The sequence below is a fragment of the Argopecten irradians genome, chromosome 2 (genome assembly GCF_041381155.1).
Source record: "Argopecten irradians isolate NY chromosome 2, Ai_NY, whole genome shotgun sequence".
In the NCBI taxonomy this organism is placed as follows: domain Eukaryota; kingdom Metazoa; phylum Mollusca; class Bivalvia; order Pectinida; family Pectinidae; genus Argopecten; species Argopecten irradians.
The window spans coordinates 21,127,845-21,147,820 of record NC_091135.1 but is presented as its reverse complement, the minus strand read 5'-3'; the positions used below and the strand labels follow the sequence as shown (position 1 = coordinate 21,147,820).

At 34.5% G+C, this 19,976-nt stretch overlaps 1 protein-coding gene across 1 annotated transcript in view; it reads right to left on the bottom strand.

The window, feature by feature from the left end:
• Positions 1 to 386: 386 nt before the first annotated feature.
• Positions 387 to 19,976, bottom strand: part of LOC138314790 (G-protein coupled receptor 54-like) — a 104,237-nt gene continuing 84,647 nt past the window's right edge. Inside the window, exons 2-4 of the mRNA XM_069255336.1 lie at positions 4,436 to 4,571; positions 3,090 to 3,331; positions 387 to 2,168 (exon numbers count right to left, since the gene is read on the bottom strand). Coding sequence (XP_069111437.1) covers positions 1,716 to 2,168; positions 3,090 to 3,331; positions 4,436 to 4,571 — 831 coding nt within the window. The 3' untranslated portion in view covers positions 387 to 1,715. The remainder of the gene's footprint in view (positions 2,169 to 3,089; positions 3,332 to 4,435; positions 4,572 to 19,976) is intronic.

Below are 19,976 nucleotides of genomic sequence, written 5' to 3'. Positions count from 1 at the left end.
CAGAACCGAAAGTGTGAACGTTCAACTCCTGATCGCTCATGTTCACTGCCCTGAAGGAATGGCATTATAATTGTACCTGCTGCTTCTAATGCATGCGTAAAAGGCAACTAAATTTCATCTGCTACCTTTTTCTTCCTATGTCTCAGTTGACATCGCATCATTTTGGCCTTTATTTGAGTGTCATATGAACGTCACATTTGTTTAAAAAAGTTTTTTCATCTGTTTATACATATTTTGATTTTATAAAATGAAAAATTGATGAAAGTCATATCCATAATCAAAGTACGCAACGCGAATGACTGGTAAATCCTAGAGAAAGTTGTATATAACTGACGTCATCGTACACAAGAGATACATCACACTCCGACACAGACAGACAGGTAATATTATATGGACGTCATTTTATTTCGGATCTGATGCAAACACAATAACAACATGAATTGTCAGTAACAATTAGCTGTACAATATTGACAATTAGAACAAGATAGACTTCAGGCGAGTGCGAATAAAAAAATCCTTCTGGTTAAAACAAAAGTACCTATTAAAATCAACAGATATTTTCAAAAATTATCGATCGTTAAAATGCTCAGCCATTTCATTTATCAATTTCAGAAAACCAATCTAAAAATAAATTTAGTTGTTACTGCGAGACAAAACAACTTAGATAAATACCTGTCGATTTTGATGGCAGATTCATTTTAAGCAAATTCAGGGGGATAGTGAATAGATTATGTCAATGTTATTATCAATGGTAGACAAAGTAATATTATAACGTAGTTTAAAATATCTCAACAACAATGAATAATACATGATAAAAATAAAAGATAATCATGGTCGTCATAGCAATACAATAGATATGATTAATATGATGCAAGTAACAAAATAGTAACATTATTTCTTTTAATGAAAATATTATGAAATGGGAAAACCTCAATACACATTGTCATCGTTATATTGTCCAATTCATAACTACAGACAGATCTGTCAACTTACACACTTCATTTGTACAAAACAATTTATCTTTTTTTTATTTATAGAAGCTTGCTCAAATCGAAAGCTATTTGTATCACACAAAACAAAATGCTTTCCAAATTATATGTCAAGAAACAATCACTGACGATCAACAAACACGTAAACATGGCAGAATGAATGGAAATGAGTGGAAAGACACGTAAGGTATGTTTCTGGTATAAACACCGTTAACACGTACAGTTATACAAACTCATAATATAATTATGCTGAAGTAACACACTTTTCATTTATACCTGCTTTAAACGTTACGCTTATTTTTGGTAAAGCATACATTTTTCGTCGCAGATAATTAAAACTTTTAGCAATGTTAAATAGCGACAAAAATATTACTAAAGTACGGCTTTTGTACACAACTCTCAGTTATAAGTGAATTAAGTTATATAAATAAGATGAGTCGAATGTGACAGCAGCTTGCACGCTAAAGAAATGGCAGCATGCATGGTTATATAAACTGTTCGTACTGAAAATCCTGACAATGTTATGGTAAACTTTATCTTATTTAGAAGAAATAAGAAGTCTCTACCCTTTCGCCGCTCTTTTGCTTACAACGCAAAAAATGGTAATTACGACATTGATCACATAACTGATAATACAGTTAGATATTAGTCGCTGTGTCACATAAATTCAAATCTGTTAATGTTGAGCACATTTACTACATCACTTTAAACCTAGAATCCATATAGTCATAAATCGGTTTGAGGCTGGATTCGTGTCATAGGAACTGTTTCCGGTTTTGTAACGTCATTATCCTCTTCTGCATTGGCCTGTATAGCTTGGTCAACCATACCGGTAACTTGGGTATGGCGCTCGTCGGTTACCGGCCGCATACATGGGCACCATGGATACAGGCTAGGGAATGTCTTGGCGAACGCCTTTTTAAAGCCGTCATTCAAAAATGCATACACAAATGGATTTACACACGAATTTGCATAGGACAATGTATGAGCAAATATTTTGATGCCATATATGATACTGGATTTTGGAATCAGATTGAATTTCCAAAAGAAATTGTAAACATGGATTGGAAACCAAAAGGTAGCAAATAAGAGAACTACTACGGCTACCATTCGTGTTACCCGCCTCCTCCTCCTCACCTGGGACTCGCTCGATAATGGAGTTGTTCCATTGCATTCTTCCTAGTAACGAAAAAAAAATCATAAAAATGAAAAATCAACAAATCAGTCTTACTGTCATGGATTTCACAAATGTTGTTTTCCAACTATATGTATTTAAGGCCAACAACTTTTCCAAGACGGTTTTTTATTTTTTTAAATGGAATACAAAACGAGATTGATATTTTGTAAAGAAGCATATATTATTAGTTTATCATTAACACTACACTTACATCGCGTTCTGAACAAGTTAATTGAAATAAATTAAATGTTATTTTCATAATTCGGGTCGTCTTATGTATCCCGCTCTCGTCCGTCGTCACTGCGCCAGACGGCAAAACAGCGAAATGAATCCTCATTGTTAACATACACACATTACACAAAGAATCTTGTTCTGTTTGGTATTGTAACATCCTCTCAAGCCATCGATATAAATTATCTTGTTGTTATTTTTTATTTAAGAAACATAAGTTTTGTTTCGGCGGTAGTTGGCCTTTAAGGTTATTAAGTCATTCCGAATTCATGCTTAATTGCCATTCAAAATTGATTGTACATCAAATATCTTATGATCGTAAGTTATCAATTAATAATACAAAAATGGATTTGACTTGACACATATTCTTAACATAATTACAATATCACCATATTAACATTTAACAGATTTTGGTTAGTCTGAACACGTTAGCATATAACATGGTTAAAGAAGTTTTAAAAGTGTTGATTCGTTGAATGCTATCTCATTAGTTTCTCACGCATTTGTGACATGAACAATCTTTTCGCAGTATATGAATTTCTCCCTTCAGGTCTTTATTAGAGAAACCGGTCTTATAGTTATTGAACTATCCCATTGCGTAATAAACGTTGATAACATTTTGCTCGTATCATTAATTAACTTATCCCTTCACCTTAAACCAAAAGTTATAGTTTACTTATCTATGACCTTACCTCATGTTTGAAGCTGCTGCTCCGCTGAGCTCTACCGTTCCAGATGTACTTGAGTATACTGTAATAGCATATGATGATTACGCTCAGCGGAAAAACGTATGTTGTAATGATAACTCCAATGGAAGCCACTTTGTCCAGAACTTTGTTCGGATACACCTCGGCACAGTACGGGTTCTGGTTGACGTTCAAATGAGTAACGGTACCGTGGTAAAATGCGAAGGGTACTGATATCAGTAGAGAAACTGGAAAATAAAGATACCTTTCGTAAATAATAACCCGTCGTTTTTTATTTTTTGTTTTTCATTACTGTATTTGTAACGGTCATCTGAGTTTTGAAACATTTTTGTCGCAGTTAAAGCATCCATCAGCCTTATATAGCCATCATGACTCATTTGTGAACATATCGTATCAAAATATGGTCAAAATGGCATATTGTTTTCAATTTTGGTAACATATATCTTTATACAATTTTTGTTTAGAATATTTGAAATGCTTCGATAAGGCTTTAACTTTCATTGTGTGAATAAGTATTTGATATTATTTATCTTGGAGTTGAGAAGATTTTTTAAAGTCATTTTGATTCCTTTTCAGACCCAGCCTTCCTCAGGCCACCAAGGCAGTCAGCGCGAATCAGGCTAAAATGATAAAATGTAATCACCCGCCACGTCTCACCAAGTCTGATAATTTCCTAGGGAAATTTAATAAATCATGATTATAATGTGTTTCCTCTATATGACCTATTAGCAAACTAGGCCCCTCCCCAAGTGAAATCTGAGACATAAAAATAACAGTAGTTGTAAATTCGTTAAACATTTAAATCTATGAACGGTATTTGACTACTTCAAACATCTGTGAATTGTGAGGGTTTTTGAAATTCTAGTCAATTTGAACCATTATACCCCCTCCAACAGCTCCCTTGTGGGGACCATATAATTCACAAATTTGTTTGGCCTTAGACCAGGCCATATAAGGTTTGTACCAATTGTAGTTCAATGTGCCGCTGCAGTTTGTGAGAAATTGAAAGTTGTTTACGGACGGACTCACACCACACGACGGACGACAGCGAACAAAACTTCGTTTCAGGTGACCCAATCAAAAGGTAAGTTTAATAAGAACCTGGTAAATAATTTATTAGATGTCTTTGTTTTAAAACTAGACTACGTTTTTTTAATTAATTAATATGTAAATTTGGGATAACTCCACAAAATAATGCTACATGTATCTATATTTGTTATAATTTATATAATTTACGAAAAGATAATTAAACACTCTGACAATTAAAATTGATCGATAGAGTGGTAGCGTAACTGCAACCAAAACAGGGGAATAGAACGCATTTTACTTACTTGCCCAAACAACAATGCTAACGATAGTTGATGCCCTCCGCGATCGCCAGTTCATGGAGCTCACGGGATGTACGATGGCATGATAACGGTCAACGGTCATCGCCGTCAAGGTCAAGCATGTAGCATGCATTGTCACCTGCAAGAAAGAACAATGATTTGGTTATGGTTGAAAATATTAATCAGGTGATATAAATTGTTTTTCAATCAAAAATAGTATATCGAGAAAACGATACGTAACTGAAATCAATTTCAGGCAATATATACACCAGAGTTCTCTGTCGTTACTATAGGATGCGTTTTCTCATCTACCGTACAAATATAAGTGACTGATCATGGTTTCGAATGATGATCGGCTGTTAACAAAGGGGCTTTAGATCATATTTAGAATCAACAATGTGCATGTGAGGATAACCAAGTATTTCTCACCATAAGTATTAAATTGGTGTCTGAATATTTATACAAATGAAGCAGCAAGAAGAAAATTCATAGAAATTACAGACGAATCCTTATAGATCTTAGTAATAACGTTAGTAAATATTTATATTTCTAAAGTAGTGATCGTTCAAAATGATCACAAGATAGGAAAAACTTTATAAGATACAATGCTTCTTAAATTTCAAAACCTCATTAATAAAAGGAAGCTACTTGCGACTCTGCGTTGGTTTCTTAGTCCAAGTGAGTGACATTATAGGATGTGTCCAATGGCTGTGATAGGCAAAGTTAGATCGCAATGGTGATTTTTGCTCTTGCCAGCACTGTTATGTATAGATATCTCCTATAGCTATATATTGAATACATCCTATAAAGTTCATATCATTAATTTAGGTTATAGAACTTGCTAGAATATTATCATGTATAAGCATACTTGTTTGTAATCATGTTAATTATTAGTAGGGATCTAGAATGATATATTTCCAGAACGTTCTGTGTGTTTATTTGTTTATTGTGTTTAATTAGATATTTCTAGAAATAGAAGGTTCTCCAATATTCTTGAATTAGGGTTTAGTTATATATACTCCAGCTGCCCAAGGCTAATCAGAACTGTAATGAGACCTGTAATTAGACATATCAAGAATTGTACAGCGCCATATTAGATTACTTTGAGAGAGCTATTGTGACTTTATCTGTGGAGTGTTACAACCCATTGTGTGGATTTATTCATATTGCCTGGAACTTAACGAATCATCTGTGGACATTCATTTTCCTCGTGGATTTGTGATTATTGTTAATTTTTGAACCTGGAAGGATCAATGATTATACCAGGACATTCGCATACAGATAAGTAACACTTTAAATCATCGTATTACTCTTGTACCACCACCAATTACTTTAGATATTGTAAACCATCTCTGTATAATATTGTGTATATAATTAAATTGTGGTTTGAATTTAGTTGCTCGTTTCTCATTTCTGTTATTCTTGGTCGTAACAGCACTCACCAAAGGATTCGGATTCGGGTGATATTAAAGTAATGATAATATGATATTATATAATGTAAATAGGGAAAGAAAACTTTAAATGACTGAAGAAGTCTGTAACGAATGGTCATGTGCATCGGTGAGATAGCAAAAGTCACCGCTTGATATAACTTCCAGCCAACAAAAACGAATTGCACAAGTTCGTTACATATCGTAAGGCCAATGGTTGATGGAGTATAGTCATCAAAACCAATACAAAGATACAGAAAACTTTGCGAAAAAGTGAAATTAATTGTAATACATCTATGAAGAATTCTATATCAGTATTCGTTTTTAAGTATCGGCTTGGGTTATTAAAAGCAATGATCATTTCAAGAATACGTGGGTTGAGTTAATGTGTGTCCGGAGAGGTTTCTATATTTTTACGTATTGTCGTGTTACAGAAGCAGAACATTGCCTATATACATCGCTATTTCACTAAGGCACCCTGCCGAAGGCACCATTCAGCACATCCCATCAAGTCACATTATACTGGTAACGTGTGAACCGGTCTTGCGTCTCACTATTACTGCGAGTTAAACGGAGTAAGACAATAGCCATTGTCCTACAATCTGCTATGTTTCCGCCTGAGAACAGAACTTAAGAGTCTTCCAAATAGAGCTGAACGCTCCAGATCAAATGATGAGAAAATATCATGAAAGATATTTGGAAAAAGAAAAAATCATTATGTTTTAACAATGATGTGATTTGGCCAGCAGGTAAAATCAGTACGTCATACATACTAGGATGGTTGTTATTATTTATCATCATTGATCGTATGTCAACACTATGTCTCAGAGGAAAAGTTTCATTCTAGTAATACCTTAACTCAAGTATTCGCCAATGACTCTTGCGATGTTTAACACAGGTGAGATATTACAACAAGCATATGACAAGCCATATGTGACCAAACAAACGCCCGGGTCGCAAAAAATAAATGACAAAAATTGAGGGATTTTTAAATAAGAAATGAAATAAAGAAACCACTGTATAAGTTACAAATATTTTTCAAGCATGTGGATCAAAATCCGGAAAAAAACATGGTGCATGTATACAGTATTCATATTTGCAGCGTGTTTCCAATAAGGGGTTATTATACAATTGAGAGGCGTTTATAGAGGCGATCTCTTATTTGGTCTAATATGGTATTTAAATATTTTTTACATTAATTTTTCTTCGAAGATTGCATGTATACAGTATTCATATTTGCAGCGTGTTTCCAATAAGGGGTTATTATACATTTGAGAGGCGTTTATAGAGGCGATCTCTTATTTGGTCTAATATGGTATTTAAATATTTTTTACATTAATTTTTCTTCGAAGATAGGTAATATGCCACACAAACTACATAGAAACATTGGTTTCGAGCAGTCAGAATATTACACTTTTATTAAAAATCGTTATACATGCCTTTAGAACATAGACAAGAAACACTGGATTGGCCCAAACTATATACATATATATATCGGTAACATAAGAAATTCAAAGTCATCAGAATCTTATATTCCCCCTGATATCAATGAAACAGTGGTAAATTCAAATAGCGCTATATATATATACGTCTATGGTGCATTGTTTTATTTAAATGCTCGCTGTATTTCTCTCAATTAGTTAAGATATACATCAGACACAACACAACACAGCCCAGACTTTATTGAATCTCTTCAGTGTCCCCTATAAGCAATAAACCCAGTACACTACTTACAAATATTAAATGTACGTCTTTTACAATATAAAAAATCAGGATTCTTCGTTCATATGTTTCATGTTAAGAATGGTTGATTGACATTCATGTAAAGAAAACAGAATTCGTTTTTCATAGAAAATATAAAAATATTTTCACTAGCATATACGTCATTGGATTCACATGAATTATGCATGTGTTCGTACACTATATTTATACATTGTCATTTAACATATATTTACACGTTAAAGAATATGGTTTCCTATAATGTCTTAAAGATGGAATAGAAAACAGGTAAATTAACTTTTTTTCTCAAGAAATATTATAATAGTCTACCATCATCAAATCTAGTCCGAATCTATAAAATTTGAGCTGATGGCCGTAGCCTTTTTGAGGACGTTTACAATGGGGACAACCTACGTCATCGGCAGTGATATCGGGCAAACAAAAACAATGAAAAAACGCCCGCTTCAAAATGAAAATCAGTTGAAATTATGACACAAAAGCAATGCAAAACCTGTCGTGCGTCAAAGACAGTGTATTGTTAGAAACTCTATAAAGCTATCATCGTCAAACTTGCTCAGATAATGCAAACACCTCGACACAATATTTTTCGTTGTGTTTGTTTGTTTGAGTTTTAAGTCCAATCGACAACTAAGGTCATTAAGGGCCAAACTATATGTCAGGCATTAACATCAAGATATGAACAATGACTGCATCTAAAGGATCATGATGGATAAGAAAAAGACAAGAATTAAAACACAAATTGTAAATGCTGATATTATAAAAAGAGTTGCACGGGATTAACTAGTTTTAGCTAAAACTCGTGAGAAAACTCATGCACAATGTTGATGAAACAATGAAATGTTGAGTTGATACAATGATACATGAAAGATGAGAAAATGTTCATAGGTTCTTTGTCAGCAAAGACGATTGACCTTTACATAAATACAGAAGCAGAATTGTGTTTGAATGTCTTAAACGGTTTTTCTCTCAAGGTTGAAAAAAAATCTGAGACATCCCCTTAGGTCTGAATCGCGCTGAACGATACCTTTCGCCTACATTTAATAGAGACTAATATGGAAGACATCTAAGCAACGATTTATTTTCCGAACCAAATTATCTTCAAGGCATCAGGAAAGGTCTGTATCTTGCTAGGCTGACGTGTTCTCAGATGAATATTGTGATGTTATTCAATTTGGAAACGCAGAGAAACATAGAGAAGAGTTCAAACGCGGAAGACATTTTGATGACATATTAAACTTTGTTCTTACTCGAAATGGAAATCCTGTGTTTTGATCTTGCTCAAATCTAGTTTATTTTTGTAATGAGTCTTCGGTTAACCTGCTGCGGTGTCGAATCGATTGGGCTATCGTCTCATGTTTCAAAAGTAGTCCTCGAGGGTAGTTGTATTGTCTTAGTGAACACTATCGAGTGTTTGATTGTCCGGGATAACAGCCTATTGACAGCTAGAGTCATTTGAGGCCATACTACTACATATGTGAACAAAATGGGTTAAACTTATAAAAGATCTCAGCTTGTATAACATGTAGACTTATCTTAATTAAAAACATTGATGGTCAGACATTCTGCTAATCGTAATGTAACATATCATATGACTGACATTGTGCTGGGGATGGTAAATGCCTATATCTGAATATATTCAAAAGTATGACATTAGAGAAACCAACATAATTGAAAATAATATGAAAAGGAAAAACACAGGATGCCGTGTGGCCCTAGGCAAAACAAATGGTACAAATATAGTGCAATAAAAGACACATACCTTAGGTCTTCTTATACATGTTCTGATTTCCATTCTTTATTCATATATTAATGTGTTGATCCTTTTTTATAACATTGTTATAGAATCAGGGATCGTAGCAGAATAACCACGGTCTTTGTGACCGCATACATATTAATGGAATAATAATGGTATACAATCGGTCAAGAAACCCTTGATAAATGGAAACAATATTCATCAACGATACTTTACTATTGTGGCTTTATTTAGATTTAAGCACATCTATTTGCATTTGAGTATTCAGGTTTTTGGCGCGATATTACATTATCACCTCTGTCAAGCGTTCCACAATTGTATACACTTTGTCAATTTGACGCTTCAAAGGATTCTCCTTGGTTGTTATCAGTGGCTCCTAAATTAATCAAATATCTTTCTAAAAGGTCAAATTAATTGCAAAACACTTTTAGAACATCACATATCGTGATGTCGGGCCGTGTCTTTGTCTCACACGCACGAGACATCACCTCTAGACAATGGTTGTTGTAACATACATATCATTGGTAAACGGTTTATGGAAATGCAGAACAAAATAAAATTCTCTGACCTTTCACCTACCCTTAGCTTTATCGATTCATGTAAGCTTTAATAATTTCATTTATTTAATTGGTAACCTTTTTAAAATAGTATTGGTACATCCGAACTACGAGGTCAGATAGGATCATTGTCCAGAATGAATTTTTACTGAAAAAATAAACATTTTTCGAAACAAAATAGTTATTTGTCTATAAATTGATATCTTGTAATATTTTTCAATCTTATTTCAACAAAACATATTCTGAGAAATAATACGAAATATGCAATTAAAATATCAAATCTGTCACAAGCAGGTATCAGTTTACACGAAAGAACAACTCCCAAGAGCTGCTGATAAATTGTGGAGGATAACGACTGTAATAAAGTAACATGGAGGCGTGAACAACCTCTACGTCGAAGACACATCTGGGGTAACCTATACTTTTCACGTTATCTTTACCATAAAGGCAATTACATTACACGTGTTTTAGACTAAAGTATAATGTAAAACCTCAGCGCGTGAAATTGTCAGCTATACCAGATCAGCAAATAATCATCTTTTCCACCGTGAACTATTGAACCTCCGCTTTCAAATCATTAATCTGAAAGGAAATTCAAAATTGCTGACCTTGACTTTCCATATCATGACATCAAGCGTTATTCCGACGCTAACCGAAGTGATAGGACGCTGACATTTTCCGGAAGGCAGGCGTTCCGGACCCCAAATGTGGTATTCATCAAAGCAGATTTCGGTATTATTTTCATGCGGAATGGTACAAAAGTTATTCTTAAAGTTTAACCATAACAATCATGCACATTTCTCTCTTATTATTGCATGGATCAATGTGATGGTCTAAGGAGGAATTTAAGAAATTTAAATTATCTTCATCTTAGCTTGATGACAATTTAAATCTACCGAATATTTGCATAAAAATCTTCAATACTAAAGTTTGTTGTATTCAGGTTAATTATTAAACCCATGAGATTTATTGTGCTTAAACTCTTGATAACTAAGAAAACAATTTAGTTTTCTATTATTTGTAACCATTTGCTTTGCTTGCTACCATTTCTTACTTTCCCGTTGATAAAATGAGAAACGCAACGTATCTTGTTTTTCTAAGCAATATATAGATAAGATATTTTAGGAGAGGAAAACTTATCAAGTTTTGAAACATACTGACTTGTACACGCCACTAAATTGGTCCCAAAAGCTACGTAATATGATTCTGTGTTATTTGACACGACAAACAACACAAATCTGATGGGGTGTATATGACATGGCAGACAATGGTATCGTTATGCTGCTAATATAGCTTGTCCTTCCAGACGACACTGACAATTTATCGCCAGATTGTGTTTATATTGCTGTGTATCTTTGTCCTCTTCCACAGAAATCCACTCGCCATTTTATCCGTTCGGTCTGACACATAGCGATAAACTTTTGATGTACCGCCGGAATTTTTGTCTGCGATACAGACCACAGCTTCCCCGATTCACATGGCATGGAAGCGCCATATACAAAACATCAGACGAACCGAATTGATCAATGATATCGATAGGTCATTTGTAACGACATATTTCGCATGATGCACTCAGCAGAGGAAGCATGTCGAACTATGAAAATGACATGATTTTAAATCATAAAAAGGCAAATCATTTCCTGTTTTTAGACTGAACGCAATAATGTGGTACCTTTTTATTACTTTGTTTTCAAGTTGACGTTGTTTTTATTTTATTTTTTCGATAGCTGTTGATCATTTCCAGAATTAATTACTAGGAAAAAAATGGATCAAAGATTATATCCAGCAAATATAAAACACATTTGACCAAAAAATTCCTTATGACATTGAACATTTTAATAAGCATGTTCTCATTTACTCTTGTTTTATGTGACATTTTTGTCTTAAATTTCGCTTTCAATGTAAAGATATCGATGGTGTTCTTCAGTTCAAACGATATACAATTTTCTTACGTAAACTATGAGCAATACATTGCCACACTAATGACTTCCTTGTTATTCACATGAAGATTGGATATATATTGCTACGCAATAGGCCATTCACTGTTAAAAATGTTTGTATTTTAAATATTAACTGAGGGTATGAACCAACAAAAGTGCTTGCTTTATTCGTTACGGTATACATATCTAACATATTAATTGGTTACACAGCCATCAAGTAGGCCAGATGGACGACCTTTATGTATTTTGTTTTAGGTTATCACATTGTCATCATCCATGCATGCCATAAAAGTGTTTCTTGGCTCGAGGACATACTGGTTCATCTATCATTAACAATGAGTAATGAGGTCAGTGGAGTGGCTTGTCGTATCTCGGTTCCCTTACACGCCATTATCATCAGAGATTGATGTCTCCATAACGCCTGCATTAACACTAACGAATGTCGTGTTGCCTTTTTTTCGTAGAGCGGGTTTATCAAAAGTTATACTGACTGTTTCTTGATTTTTGGTTAAGAAGTTTACAATAATTGAATTCATAATCCATGAATGCACTTTGGTGGGGACCAGATATTTCCGATTTTCCATGTGTAATAGCAGATATTAGCTATAAATAAATATATATCGCCATAATGGAACATGCAGACAATAACCCCGTGCACGATAACCCACCCAGTGATAATATACTTAGTATAATAGCACAACATTTGAAACTAAATGGCATGTATCATTTTATATCACTGTATATGGTGCGAAAATGATGTTAAAATTATCATTATTCTTGAGCTGCCTTGCCATTTTTGATGAAAAATTGAGTTCCCCGTTGACACATCTACCTGATAGGATCATTAGTTCTAATATGTGTAGACAGTTCTTAAGTGGTAAAGGAAATCATATTAAACTATTTACTTTCATGGTGCTGAAAAGATACTTTTGCATTCATCATTTACAAATATGCAGTAAGATATGCTGTAAATAAATAAAAAGAAAACACAGAAATATCCTAAAATTCACCCATCGCTGGCCTCAATCAGCCTTTAGCAGCTTGTTATAAAAGAATCCTTTGGAATTATGTTGTCCCAGCAAATAATAACCATGACACAAAATTATTTCCGAAGGGTATCGCAGAGGCTCAAAGATTTGTCTCTCAATGAAGTCTGATCGCCATTTTCTTGCCATAGTGACAAACGAAGAAGAAAACTAGGGAACGTCTTGATCCTTAGGAAATATACCGGTTATTATTAAATTGAAAAAGTGAGCACGACTCGAGAATTTGAGTGACATGTTCAGATGTTATTTCCTCTGACAGTATTATCCCGTGCTATATATCAGCTCTGCTTCCGATACCTCTTGATTTCCATACACAACTATAGCCAGAGCCACAATGTACAGGATTAGCGATCCCTGACCGCTGACCTTATAGAACCATGCAACTCCACTTAGAAATGTTTTAAGAATAAGTACCCCTAAGAAAATATTTGTTTATTTCATGCCTTGGTGCTATAAAAACAAAATACCATCATGAATATATACATACTAAACTGAATAAAGCAGGGAATAAGTCTAATTCAGGAAGATTTGAACATGAATTAATTACAAAGACATGTTTTTCGTTAATATTTAGTCATTCGTTACTTCGCATTATGACAGTAAAGGTTGTGTGAATTACTGTATGGTTCCGCCGATAACTCCTTGTTACCATGGTAGCGTTAGAAAATGGTGATGAATTAGCAGCAGATGCTGATATATTTGTCTTCATTTGTGATATTCACCCTTTTGTAAAATGTAATATAAACGTTACAAATGCATTTGATTACAAACAAATGCATTTAATTAAGTGCAAACTCGAGATGTTTCATCCTCTTTTTCCCGCGTTTGCAAACAGCTTGGATTAATTAGTCCATTTGTTCCTTTTTGAGCAGTATCTGCAACAATGCATATTAAACATAATTAAACTAAAACTGTTATTATTCTAGCTAGGTTTTAACGATCTTACTGAGGTTTCAATCTAAACAAGCAAAGACTGGTCTGGTTGAGTATACCATGGTAAACTGTATATAATCCAGCAAACTGTAATCAAGGCTTCAAACGAAGAAAATTAATTCCAAAATTGATTCATGGATTTGAAGTGGGTACATAAAATATAAAACCACCACCAATGTACGCAGTCACCTTTGGGTATCGAGTGATGTAGCCACCATGTAATTCCGAATTGAATCTGGAATAAGAGTTGTGTTGCTTTTTTCCTCTTTAGTGGACAATACAAGCTGTGCGGGTCAAATCTGTAAGGTCTTTACGAAAACGCCCATGGATGGTTCTTAAAATACTGTTTTCTGCAACGTTTGACGCAATGTTAATAACGGCGTATTTGTGGACTAGGTATAAATAATTACTTCAGGTGAGAATACAAAGATTTATGATATGTGTAATGTATATCATCTAAGCTAGACAATAGAAATTGTCCTTGGCGATTTCTTGTAATATGTTTCGTCGATGATATACGATTGACTTTTATTTGTAAGATATACCACTATTTATAGTTCAAATGATGAACGTAAGACCTAGAAATAACATACAATGTACACAGGCATTCTTACGTGTCAAATGATCTCAAGTTAACTGTTGACGACAAAAGATATTATTTCTGACATCAATATGCCCATTGGTGACGGGGCGCTGTTTACACACTAATTTTGATTTGGTGTTTACCCCCAGGAACGATTAATCATGGTCTAGGAAATATGGTGGAAAGTATGTATTGCCTCTGATTGAATATGACTTTTCTTCTGGGATGTATAAAAATGGCTTAAATAATCATTTCACGCATATATTTCTCGAATTACCATATAAATGCTATATATATATATCTTGCTTACAAACTGTTTCTATGTCATTTAAACATAATTCGTACCTAATCGGAAAAATTGTGTATAGAGTGGTTATTCCCGTACGACCAACTGTTTAATGAGGATGTTCATGTAACATGGCATGAGCATGCGTGATGAAAATGGTTGCTCTAAAGCATTGGTGTTATTATTTTATAATTCCTTAGGGATATGCACATAATTTTGCTTGCTATGCGCATTTTCAAGTTTGCAAACAAAGTATATTTCATAACACGACTAAATTATAAAAAAGTGACAACACTGCTTAAAATTATTTTTGAGACTGAATAGATAGTTTTAATGTACAATGATTCCATTGATTTTTCAAAGGCTATTTTCCCAAATCTTGCACCGCCTATTTTGACGTCATAAGAGCTTTCTGTAAATTCTGAATCTAGACTCAATGGTGAATATGACATCAATGGCCTATTTACTTAGAGGGTAGTCGATTGGATTGTTTTGGCAGATTTATGCGATGGAAAACATTGAAGTGTCCAGTGTTTGGTTTCATCGGTACACATATAACGTGACATAAATAGCAGTGTCTACTTGTTACCGTACAAATAGCACAACAATCTGAAAATAACAAGGATATACCCCCGGTGCTGGATATAACGAGTGAAAGTAACCCCTAAAATATTGAGGATGCCTTTAATATTTCTGAAATTCGTTTATTGAGTAAAACAATATTTACGAATGTTTGTTTGATTAAATTAACGTCCTATTAACAGCCAGGATCATGTAAGGACGGTCTCCCATATATGCGGTGTTAATCGTGTATGTAGTATGCAGTGCATGTGCTGGGAGACTGTGGTATATACGTGTTGTATACTGGAAATGTCGTCCTTTTTATAGTGCTATATCACTTAAGCAAAAACTAAACACACCCCACCCGGTCACAACATACTGACTTACGAATGTTTAGGTTGGACTTTCACGTAGAATTTTGGCCTTTAGTTGAGCGTTCGCCCCTGTGAGGAAGGCTCTGGGTTCTGTCCCCTGGCCGAGACACACCAAAGTCTATGGAAGTAGTAGTTTCTGCTCCTACTAAGCGCTCAGCATGCAGGGAGTGAGTGGGACGACTGGTTCGCCCGTTGTCAGTATAATGTGACCGGGTGGGGTGTGTTGCTTGGTGGCCTCGGCGGCATGCTTTAGTGATACAGCACTATAAAAAGGGCAACAGTTCCACTATACAAGAAGACACAACATTAATATACCGCAGTCTCTCAAAACACGCTACTCGCACAACATACACGCAAAACATCGCATACATGAGAGGCCGTCCTTACATGACCATAGCTGTTAATAGGACGTTAATTAATCAAACAAACAAACAAAGTTACATACATATGGTGATTATGAAGCTTGTCTTTCTATAATGTGTGAATAATAGATAATAATTTTCGCCATTAAATTTTATTATACCTCTTAAAATAATTAAATTGTCATTTGTTTTATATTTTTTTATTACAACCTTGAATTAGACACGTAATGGGTTAGAATGTAATGGATTTCTGATATTTTGAATGCAAAACTAGAACAACATGATCGATATTTGTTCTTTGTGATAACTCCTCTGTGGATCTTTATCTTTCTGTGCTATTATCGTGTCGAAGTATTGCTTGATATAGCTTGTTAGAAAATAATACTTGCACCGAGAGCGCTCGGGGGTGTCGATACATGCCTTATTTAAATCAGAACACATGAAAGATACTATTATCATTCTATGCACCTGTGGATCTCGAATCTGCTCTGTAACTTTATCAGGATGCAAAAATACTAAAAATTAAAATATGTCCGTGACCTGAAGCAATCTCCTCTGAATAAAAGATGATCACACTGTGATAGCACACACCTTGACCTTTGCCCAGATGGAGTTATAATTGATCTCCTTGGTTCTATCTGGGAAGGATTGATTTGGTCGATTAACGTCTCTTAATTACAACTTTCACGATAATTAATGACTTAAAGGTTTTCTATTTCCATTATCAATATAAGGTACTTGATTTGGTTTATTAAGTTAAACGCCCTAATAACAGCTAGGATCACTTAAGGACGGCATCCCGTGTAAATGGTGTCTCGCGGGTGTGAAGTGCAAGGTGCATAGTTTGGGAGACTGTGGTTTATTCGTACTTTGTCATCTTTTATTGTGGATTATTTGTCCTTGGTATAGTGTTTTCTCATTGAAACTTGCCATCAAAGACACCGAACGAGCATACCCACAATGGTTACATTATACTAAAAACAAGCGAACCAGTCGTCCCCCTTTAATGCTGAACGCTAAGCAGGAGCAGCAAGCGCTTTCATAGCATATGGTGTGTTTCGGTAGGGGACAGAACCAGGGACATACACTATCATTTTTTAGAATATGAAATATATATGAAAATGATGCAGATTCAGTAAAATTATGATGCAGAAAGGTTTTATTATAAGAAAGTATCTACACCACGTGCAAAAGATTAACATTCCTATCGACACTTTTCTTTTTGATGGTCAACACAAAGACAACACTTGCTCATTAATTTCAAGTGCCCGCTTACGCTAACATTTAGATACAAGTTCTTCACCGAATAGCCTGCAATGGCAATTTTGGACGCTTTTCTACAGAAACATAGGTAAAGCTGCTATAACGCTATATTGACCTTCATATACAATGGAAACCATAGTCTGACAGCATTATACCTAAATCTAGACAAGATAATTCTGTATCGCCTTTCATCAGCCTAGGCCCTTGTCCTTCAGACCACTTTGAATTGTTCGTTCCACGAACTAATGAACAACCCACGTGACGCAACAATGAACAACTTCATTACGTACTCAGGCAGCTATTGAGACTGGCCATTCGGTATAGAGGCTCCCCCTTGCCCAAGGATGACACTATCAGTCAATTATTGGTAGCGTCTTTGAGTTAATACTACATACTTAAATTCTACAGGTTTTATTGTGTTATGTATCTAGTCTTTTTCATTCAATAAGTTTTGTTTCCATAGGGTACTTAATGATGAATAATAGGAAATTATTGCAAATAAATCATTTTATAGAAGTCCGGCGTCAGAACTTATGAGGACATGTGCGTGATAAAATATCTACTTCGTAAAATTTCAAAATAAATCTTAACCGTTATCGAAGCCACATAAAGGGTCATATGTTTGTTTGTTTGTTTGTTTGATTAATTAACGTCCTATTAACAGCTATGGTCATGTAAGGACGGCCTCCCATATATGTGGTGTGCTGCGTGTATGATGTGCTGGGTGCGTGTTTTGGGAGACTGCGTTATATTCATGTTGTGTCTTCTTGTATAGTGGAACTGTTGCCCTTTTTATAGTGCTATATCACTGAGACATGTCGCCGAAGACACCAAGCAACACAGATTATAGCAGGTAGGAAATACAATACTTACTAACGGACATCAAAAAATGTTTATCTTCATACCCCAAATGTATCCCACGATGAAATTAAATATTTCTTTTAGAGACAAACAAAACATTTCCTTGGAAAGTCCTTTTGAAATTGCTGATCATGTACGTTGTATATAGGTGCACTGGTAGATATAAAATGTCACATTGACAACATATGGCTTAGAAGGAAGTTCCAAGTATAACCTCACACATTGTTACGTACGTATCTCAGCCTCCGTTTGCTGTGTCGTTTGCAATGATAGAGAGCAGCTGTTGCTATATCTAGCGACTACTATAAATCTACTATAAAGACCATTTACTTTTATCAGCAATTGTTCTGCAACCAGATGTGAAATACCGGAATATATGTTGATTTCAAATCTAATCCAATTTCTAAAGGTGCAAAAATCAAAATCAAAATGATATCAAAAGCGTGAAATGGAATTTTTGTTACGATGACTTGAAGCAAAGAGGAATAAAGACGCATTTGTAAATAATAAAAATGGTTTGCGAATTTGTCTGTCAGATATGGGGCAATATTATGCAAATCTGGTTAAAATTGAACATTCTTTACCAATCAATAACGTCTAATACGATGATAAAATGTTACTTAATAAAAAGCATCACATTTAAAACACAGTGTTTCTAAAACGTTTGACGGAATTATCCAGATAAAGACGGATATTGATTTGGTTAATAATGCAAAATAGTATTTGTATTTTATTTCAAATGTACGGTCTAATTATTTTCTTTCGATAAACCCTGATATCTTCTAGAAATGCTTCATTTAAAGCAGCGTTAGTATGCGCAACTTCATTCCTTTGAGATATGTGTAATTGCAAACGACTCAACTAAAAAAGAATTCTAAAACGAAAGGACACTGAAATGTTCCATCACATTAACGTATTCATTTTCTTCTCCTATCTTTATATGGTGATTCAAGAGTTAATTAGCACGCGCAGTGCTGTTGTTTAGGTCATGTGACACGACGTTTGATGAGAAATCTAAAAAGGGATGCGTTTAGTTTTACAATTGTGTTTGTTTCATCATCGAGTTGCAATTTGTCTATTTCAGAGTCTCTTTAGTTATGGGTCCAGGTTAAATAGGTTACGGTGGCAACGTCCGATTAGTGGTAGTGTTCAAGTCATATCCCCGCCATTACATTGTTGGTACATCACATGTAACATCGGTAACACGACAAATATTGTAGTCGTAATAACTAGAACTTGAAATTCTAACCACTTTTATCGACTTTGACAACATTGAGGAATCAAAGCCTTGACTACTTTACTTCCTAGCACATTATGCTTATCGAGATAATCACAATTGTTAGCTTTCAGGAAAAGATAATTAGGCGACAGTCACATAATATTTAAGACAAAATTTTTGAAGAGATTTGCATATGTAAAGATACATTAAAACAATAATTAAAACAGTACTGTTAATAGTACTTATTTTTATCAGTGATACAGGTAATGCAAATCGTGCCAAAACACTAATAAACAGGGTTAAATATAGCATTCACGGAGAAAGACTTTTTTCTATTGATGAACGTTGATAGTAAGAAAAATCGAAAATAATTATTTAAAGATTTTTTAAAAATCGTTTGATGTATTGATTAAAAGCTAGTGACATCCATTGGTTAGTAGCTGAATATCTAATCTCAACTGTAACAGGTCTTGTAAACCAGCAGGTGTTACTTATGATACCTATGAAGCATAAAATGACCTGGAGGTAAGGTTTAAGAATTGTACCTGCTGCCCCTATTACATGCTCATTAAAGGCGACTAAATGCAGATTTACCCTTTCAGCTGTGTATAACTATCGAACCTATTTTAATTAAGC